This window comes from Catharus ustulatus, chromosome 6 (assembly GCF_009819885.2).
Source record: "Catharus ustulatus isolate bCatUst1 chromosome 6, bCatUst1.pri.v2, whole genome shotgun sequence".
NCBI classification, from domain to species: Eukaryota; Metazoa; Chordata; class Aves; order Passeriformes; family Turdidae; genus Catharus; species Catharus ustulatus.
Genome location: NC_046226.1, coordinates 9,097,654 through 9,106,258, shown reverse-complemented (window position 1 = coordinate 9,106,258; position 8,605 = coordinate 9,097,654). Strand labels below are relative to the sequence as shown.

Here is an 8,605-nt window from a genome sequence, read left to right as displayed (position 1 = left end):
GGACAGTGAGGGGACTGGGCTTGCATGGGGTGCTCGGTGTGCCTGTGTGTAAGGGGACTGTGTCTGTGGCAGCACAGTGTGCGGTGTGTGTGTGAGGGGACTGTGTGTGTGTGGCAGCACAGTGTGCAGTGTGTGTGAGGGGACTGTTCGTGTGTGGCAGCACAGTGTGCAGTGTATGTGTAAGGGGACTGTGTCTGTGTGGCTGCACAGTGTGCAGTGTGTGTGAGGGGACTGTGTCTGTGTGGCAGCACACTGTGCAGTGTGTGTGTGTAAGGGGACTGTGTTTGTGTGGCAGCACAGTGTGCGGTGTGTGTGAGGGGACTGTGTGTGTGTGGCAGCACAGTGTGCGGTGTGTGAGGGGACTGTGTGTGTGTGGCAGCACAGTGTGCGGTGTGTGTGAGGGGACTGTGTCTGTGTGGCAGCACAGTGTGCAGTGTGTGTGTAAGGGGACTGTGTCTGTGTGGCAGCACAGTGTGCGGTGTGTGTGTAAGGGGACTGTGTCTGTGTGGCTGCACAGTGTGCAGTGTGTGTGAGGGGACTGTGTCTGTGTGGCAGCACAGTGTGCAGTGTGTGTAAGGGGACTGTGTCTGTGTGGCAGCACAGTGTGCGGTGTGTGTGAGGGGACTGTGTCTGTGTGGCAGCACAGTGTGCGGTGTGTGTGAGGACACTGTGACAGCGTGTGTCGGTGTGTGGGGCTCTGTGCGGACTGTGCGTGCGAGCGCGGCCGAGGCCGAGGCCGGCCCGGGGGCAGCGGCCCGCACGTCAGCGCGGCGCGGGGCGGGCGGCGGCGGCGGCGCCCTTAAATGCGGCGGCGCGGCGCGGGCAGCGCGCAGGGCTCGGCGGCGGCGGGGAGTGAGGCAGCGGCGGCCACGGGCACAGCCACCCTCGCACCCAGCATGTCGGGCACACGGGCGTCCAACGACCGCAGCGGCCACCCCGCCGCCGGCGGGCTGAAGCGGGCGCGCAGCGAGCCGGGCGGTAACAAAGTGACGGTGGTGCTGGGAGCGCAGTGGGGGGACGAAGGCAAGGGCAAGGTGGTCGACCTGCTGGCCACCGAGTCGGACATTGTGTGCCGGTGCCAGGTGGGTGCCGGGCCGGCTCTTTCAGCCCCTCCCTCGGCGCTTCCCCACCCTGCGTTCCCTCCGGCTCCCGCTTTCCCCCGCCGCCCTCCTCTCGTGCGGGTTCCCTCTGTTCCCTGCTGCTCCGCCTTTTCTCCCTCCAGCGCTGTTTCCCTCCAGCTGCTCTCCTCGCTCCGCTGGTGTCCTCCCTCCCCGCTCCCCAGTGCCCGTCCCCGTCCCTCTCCCGCAGCCAGCGGCGGGACGCGAGCGTGCCCGGGCGGGCAGCACACACAGCCCCGGCCCACCCCGTCTGCGCCTCCAAATGCCGCTCGGAAAGAAAAAAGCCCCGAGCTATAAATATAAATAGCTGACCCTTCCCGATAAGCGACACTGGATCCCGAGGTGCCGGCGGGCGGGGGCCCGGGCTGGAGGCGCCCTGGGCTGCCCGGGGAAGCCGAGCCCCGCGGTCCGGGCTTGCGGGGATGTTCCCCTGCCCGCTCGGGGGTTGGATCCGGGCGTGCTGCTGCTCCGGGAGAAGCGCTGTGAGCCCTGAAGGCCAGCCCTAACAAACCTCAGGAGTCTGCCGAAGTTTTGCTCCAGGGGCTGTTTAGGATGGGCGGACTGTGTTCCCTGAAAAGCGCTTCGAAGTTTATTCTAAAATAATAAATAAAATTGAGCGTGAGTAAAAATAGGAGGGAGGAAACCCAAGTTATGTAAAAATAAGGATTTAGAGTTGCATGAAAACAGGAAACATCTTGCATGGCTTTGTTTATAGGTTTTTTTGAGTTGAATAGATTGTAAGCGTTCTCAAAACAATGCATTTAAATGCCTCATATAAAGCAAATTAGACACATAGGTGATTCCAAATAGAATCATAGAATGGGCTGGAAGTGACCTTAAAGATCATCCAGTTCCAATCCCCCTGCCATGGGCTGGGACATCCTCCACTAGACCAGGTTGCTTAAAAGCCCTCTCCAGCCTGGCCTTGAACACTTCCAGGGATGGGACATCAGTAATGGTAATAACTTCTGAAGAACTGTTTTCAAGCACTAGTTACGAACTTATTAGACTGATACAGCTAATAATGTCGGTTGTCCCTTTAAACTCTGTGAGCACATTAAGAAGTAGTCAGTTTAGTCCAGCTCAGCTGGTATGAACCATGAAATTTATTCTGCTTTAAAATGCATGATAGCTACTAAAAAACTACAGACATCCTTGAATCTGTGATAATAAATCCAAGGACATTTTTCTAATTAAGTATATTATGTAAATAAATGTTATCATGTAGGTTAAATATTTAGAAGGTGGAGGAAGTATTTTCATTTGTGACATAAAACTGCCAAGCTCTTGAATCACCTTGGGGAGAAGTTTCCTTGCAAAAGGTAGCTAATGAATATGCATTACCAGGACCATACCTTTTTTCCCATATTTATTTCCCCCATTGCTTCTCCAGTAATGTGTTACTAGGAATTTCAACTCAGGTCTTGGGATTGCTTTGGTGAGAAAACGGAATTTAAAACTCTTAGCTGAGGAGGACATTTCATGGGGTCAAACAGTGCATTCTCATGGGGTTACTGTTACTGTTGCAGTCATATTGGTTCTTTTTAGGCTCAATTTTGAGGGGTGCCCTGAAGCTGCTTTCAGGATAGATTTGCTGTCCATCACTTCGCAAGTGGCCCCCAGGTGCAGCCTCAGAATGCCCTCTGAAGAATACAGGATTGTGTGTGTGAGCATGCCAGAAGGGTCAGTGTGTTAGCAGAAGGCTGATGGCTTAGATGGTTTAACGTGCTGCTGGGCATGTTAGATCGTATTTCTGCAGCATGATGAGACTGGGGTGGATAGAATGCAGATGGAGCTAGGAACAGAGTTTTTCAAAAGAATATTCCCCAATAAATACATGGTGTGTGAGACTATGATCCTGATATGCTGGTTAGAAGGAGATGTCTTCAGGGTTAGAGTTCAAGGTCGACTATAAAGCATTTGAAGAAGAAAATGAGTCATGATTTACTTTTGAGTAGCAAGTATTATGTAAAGAGAAACTTTAAAGAGAGCGGGATTCTTTTAGTACATCAATGGGTGTTTTGTGCATTTGGTAATTTTGATTGTGCCATTTTAATTTAATATCTCATATTTTCAAAGCCAATCGTGAGTAGATAATGCTGTATGATTTTTGCCTCTGTTAGAAGCCTGTTAAAGATATGCACATATTTAAGGATGTTAACAGTACTGATGAGTTCCCTCAGTGTGATAATGGCAGGTCATTAACTTTCAGCTGTAATCAGTTTGAGGGGAACTTGATTAAAGCTCTGTAGTGCCATGAGAAGGCTCAGTGTTTGGACCAGAAACTTGCTGCTTTACATTGCTCCTGGAAACTAAGAAAAACTTTCAGTGCCATAGCACTTGTGTTTTAGAAGCAGTTTCTTAAATGAGAAACACTGAATGACTGACTTATTAGAGATTTTGGAGAAAATGTTTTGCACCAGACTTTTTTTTGTTAGAATAGGTTGATTGACAATGTTACTCATTACCAGATGTTTTGTCCACTCCATTTTCTGAGACATTGATGGAAATGATGTTGAATAGCTTGTTTCAGTCCTCGGTGAAATGGAAGCAGAGAAAGCTTGAAAATTAATATCTGAAAAATGGATTTTCAGGTCTTCTGAAATAATGTCCCAACTAGAGTAATTCTTCATCCCAATAGGATACTCTTTGAACTAACCTTTTAAAAAAGGTGAGGTTGCCCTCCTCTCTGTGTGGAGATTTCAATTCAGGACCAGATTGGAGTTTGAAGGGGTTTTAAAGAACAGTAATTCCCTAATGTTTCCATGAAATTAAATAACTTTCATTAAATGTTTATCAAGTATTTTAGTGTGTTGTTTCCATGAGACTAATCTGTGACATCAGTTGCTGTAGAGGAAATGAAATTCTGTTTTCTGGAATACTAGGAAGAAAGGCAAGCAGGTAAATGGCAATAGAAGGCCATCACAGGCACAGGGAAGCTTTAAAGTATGTTAAAATTCTGCATTAAAACCCCAGCCCCTGTAATTTTCCTGAGTGTTCAGAATTGCATACGAATTGCTGACTTAATTTGTTGGCCAGTGCTTATATTATACACAGTCTGAGTTCAAAATTATTAGGTGTACACCATTTAGTGACACTGAAATATATGACATAATTTAAATATGAATTATTAGTTCCCCAGAAGTAATTTGTTTCATTTCACCTTTATACTTGTAGCAGTCTTTGTGAAAGGATGTTTCAGAAGGAGTAAAACTCTGAATGTTCTTATGGATGATGCTGTACAAAACTTTTCTCATTAAAATACCAGATACAGTGGCTCACAAACCCAGATAAAGAAGCAGAAAAGGTATTTATAAATAAACTAGTAAGAGCAGGCTGTTAAGGAACTGAGTAGATTTAAGTTCAAGTTATTAATGGAGAACATCAAGAACATTTTTTCCTTTGAACTACTCTTTCAGCAAGCAAAGACATTCAGAAAAAACACTATTTCCTATATTTTTAGGAAAGGGTAAAATCGAAGATTTCAATGGCAAATATTTTTTTTTTTAAACAGGCTTTGTATATTTGTTTAAAGCTTTTAACTAAGAATATTGGACATGAAGATGGGAGTTCACTTTTTTATGTGGCCTCTTAGCATGTTGTCAGTGTCAGATGAAGTAATTTGGACACATATAACCTAGGAAGAGAGCTTTGGTGTTGTTAAAAACATGATTTCAGATCGTGACTTTATCTGTGACAGCTTTCATTCCTGATGTACATTTCTCATACCACCTCGTTCCTTGCTTTGTGTCTACTTTCAAAGAGCTGGTGGCTAGTGTTAGCTACCAGGGTTTTAATTAGCAGGTTTCCCAGATCAGTTTTGGAGTATGATCAAACAGTCACCTGTCACAAGTGCCAAGGGGCCAAGGTGGTGTGCTTCCAGAGGGCCTGCTTGGACTAGAGCTGTTCCTAAAAAGTCACACATCATAAGTTCTCAGTTAACTGAGGCCAGCTGGTTGTCATGCAGTTCTAGCTGTTTCCTTAAGGTGAGACTCCCTAAGGTTAAGGTACACTGTAATAATAACTTTTCACTAAAAATGGCCCATAAACAATTTTATTTCAAAAATCAAAGGCAAGGAAAGATTTTCCAAAAGCCTAATGTGAAAGATAGGACAGCTATCACTACTGAATGTGTAGAGGCCCTGTGATACTCACCTCTACCTGCATAGATTACAATCATGTTTACTGAATAGATGTGTAAACCAGCTGCAACACAAATGCATGCCTTTCTTCCCTTCACTGCCAGCACCAGTGGCAGTCATTCAGCAGCAGGGACTAGGCCAAGGCAGTTTTAAAAAATTTTTTCAAGCTGTCATTGTTGCTGCTGTTCCAGTGGGCCCATGACAATGCTGGATGTGTCAGTCCTGTGACAATTCTGCCTTCTGGAAGACTGGAAGCAATCTACCTGATGTTACCTGCATTCCCTTAAGAGCTGACATGTAAGAAGCAGCACCAAATAGTAAGAATGTGATTGCATTAAGAAGAGCTGTTATTAGATTTCTTAAGCTTCTCATATTGAAGTTTCTGTTTTGCACTAAGTATGCAATCACTTTTTAAAATATTTCTTCCATCAAGTTTATGCTTTCAAGTTAAGAATTGCTTTATTTTCAGAGATCATCTGGCCTTTTGAGATATATGGTCAAAAATTGCAGTTGATGCTAATAGTGAAGAAAAGGTGAGGAGGTTGAAAAGAGTACCAGAAAAACTGGCTGTTAAGTTCTTATCTGGTTGAGGAATTCATGGTTACTTGGACTGAGAGGCTTAACCAGGTCATAAACCAAGGGTGTGGAGTGGCTTATTTTCTCTATGTAGTGGATGTTAACAAATAAGTTTGAGGAGGTCTTACCAGTAAGGAAAGACTGGCAACGTTTTGGGTTTGAGGAAGCATTGCAATATTAGGGAACAATTTAAGGGTGAAGAGATGTGCCCAGTGCTTCCATACAAGTAACTGTTGTCTGTTATTGTAGGTTTCCCTGTTTCCTTGTGTTAGTGTTTGAATGAATACAATGTAAATATTGTATATTTCAGTAACAGCACTTTGAGGAATGCAAAGGAAAATACTGTGGGCAAGCGATTGAATAATAAAACCCGAGCGTGGCAGAAATGCCCGACGAGTAGTTTCTCTGGGTGCTTTAGGTGCGAGATGGGGAGGTTCCCTTTGTTCCCCTGTTGCTGCTGACAGGGCAGGGGAAGCGGCCACACGTTGTTGTGACTTGTCCCTATTGATCATGGGCTACTGGAACTGTTTGTAACAGGGATTAAATTAGGACAGTTTTATGTGGTGATTATGTGGAGTTACACGGCCTTGTTGGCTACTGTTTTTCTCTGTGTGTCATGTGTTGCTCTCCTTTCAATGAGATTTAACTGTGATATTTAGTGTAATTTTTCCCTACAGGATGAAGTAGCATGGAAAGACTTTAATCTCCTAATGATTTAGTGCTTGATGATCTTCAGTGAAGAGATTGATGACCTTGAAGTCATGCATGTGCAGAGTGCAGGACTGGTGTTTTTGATTTCTCAAATGTTTAGGAAGGTTGATAATCCCATTTGCATGTACACTCATACTGGTTTCTAAGTAATTTTTGCAAGATACCCCGCAAAAACACAAGTAAGTTTTATTTTGCTATTCAACACATGAGATTATTTTAGTGTGAGTTGTTTCTTTAGCTACAATGAAGTAGTCCACCCCTCCCAACTTGAAAAATTTTTTGTAGTGATCTGTCATTCAGTTTTATTTTTCATTTTGCCTATACATACTTACATGCCACACTGTATCATTTTAAGCTTTAGAACAACATGATGACACTGCTATTTTAAACTAGCCTTTCCTTTGGGCATCAGCGAGATCATCTCAGGACCACCAGGATTATAAATACTGTATGAGAAGGTCAGGTTTAAAGTTTCCAAATCTCCATAAGAAAGCAAGCTTAATTTTCAATCCCCTTTATAAAGCCTGATGAATTTATTATCCTCTACAAGCATCAAAAGAAAACAGCTGAAAATTAAACTGAAATTACATCTGTTCTATTTCATTCCTGTTGTTAACTTGTTTACAGATATAAGAAAAGCTATGTTCATATCCTTGGATCATATTACTTCCCTCAGGGACATGACTACACTTCTTCAGCAGAGAGAATTAAAGACTAGCAGACTTATCTAGGTTTTTTCATGTTCAGTTTCCTTTTTTTTTTTTTTTTCAGTATTCTGCTAGCCTTAGAATATTTTTTCCTCTGTAGCATTTTCTACCAATACACCTTGAATTTATATTCTTTGCATCTGTTGCTGGAGTAAATATGTATTTTGTTGTAGTGATCTGTTGTGGTATGTTGTTTTGATGTCACTTGACAAAACAATGAATTCAGTTTGAGAGAAAATAACTGGTGGTTGAGTGTCTAGTTTGCCTACACTGATTGTTGTTTAAAACCTGAGTTGAGCTAGACTTGGCTTTTCCATTTGCATTTTTCAGATGCTTAGGATGACCAAGGTATCTGTATAAGTTAGGGTCATTTTTTGTAGTAAGGAAATAGTGTTACATTACTGGTGCAATATATGATATGAACTTTGGGTTTTTTGTTTGTGCTAAAAATAATTTTGTTTGTTTCAAGAGTCAAAAATCTTGCTCAGCTCTTCTCAGGAGTGTTTGGGTTTATAATCATACTAATTATCTCATGAGGTTTTAGAAGGTCTCTTCCCATGGGAATTTGGGAGTTTTTGAGGAGCTCCCTATTTTAGTTGGGACCGTGGGATCCTATGGATTTTGCTTCTTTGAGACAGCAAAGGGGCAGGAGTCAGAGCAGTTCTGTGCAGAGTTGTTTGTATTTGAAGTCATTATTGCTGCATAGTCTTGGGAAAGAAGAACCAAACAAACTAGATTTGGCTGAGGGTGGTTGGGGTCTGGAGATAAACTTGCAGCTCAGACCAGTTGTTTCTCACCACTGCAGCTTTAAAAATCACCATTCCCTCAGTTCTTGTGGTCTTAAGGATATTTCCTATTATTCCCATCCCACCTCTTCCAATGGTTTAAAAAATAAAGTTATGGTCCACCTCTTGGAATCTGAGTTGGAGTGAGTTGGATGTTACTTGGCAATAGTTAAACTGGAAAAAAAGAGCAAAAAAAGCTTCCAGTAAGGGAAAGGAACAAGCACCTACAGCAACAGCTGGAATGGGCAGCACTTCCAGTCATGGACAGAAGTGTTCACACACAGGTGTGTGTGATGTCCTGTTGAAGGGTCTACATGTGCAAAGCACTTAATGTATTGCACTTGTCTGACTGGATTTTTTTTTGTTTGTTTAATAATCCTCAATTTTGTTTAATGATCCTCAAACCTCATTTGCAATGGTATAAATAACAAGAAATCCCACGAAAGTCAACAGATCTGTATTATTATGAAGTTCATGTCAGAGCCAGTCATGCTGGTAGCACTTATTAGCTACATTTATTCAAATTTGTTCCAGACAGTTGCTGATCTAAGTTAGAAATAGCCATT

At 43.3% G+C, this 8,605-nt stretch overlaps 1 protein-coding gene across 1 annotated transcript in view; it reads left to right on the top strand.

Moving 5' to 3' along the window:
- Positions 1–826: 826 nt before the first annotated feature.
- ADSS1 (adenylosuccinate synthase 1) overlaps positions 827–8,605 on the top strand; it is a 28,507-nt gene continuing 20,728 nt past the window's right edge. The window contains exon 1 of the mRNA XM_033063156.2: positions 827–1,082. Within this exon, the coding sequence (XP_032919047.1) occupies positions 897–1,082 (186 nt within the window). The 5' untranslated portion in view covers positions 827–896. The remainder of the gene's footprint in view (positions 1,083–8,605) is intronic.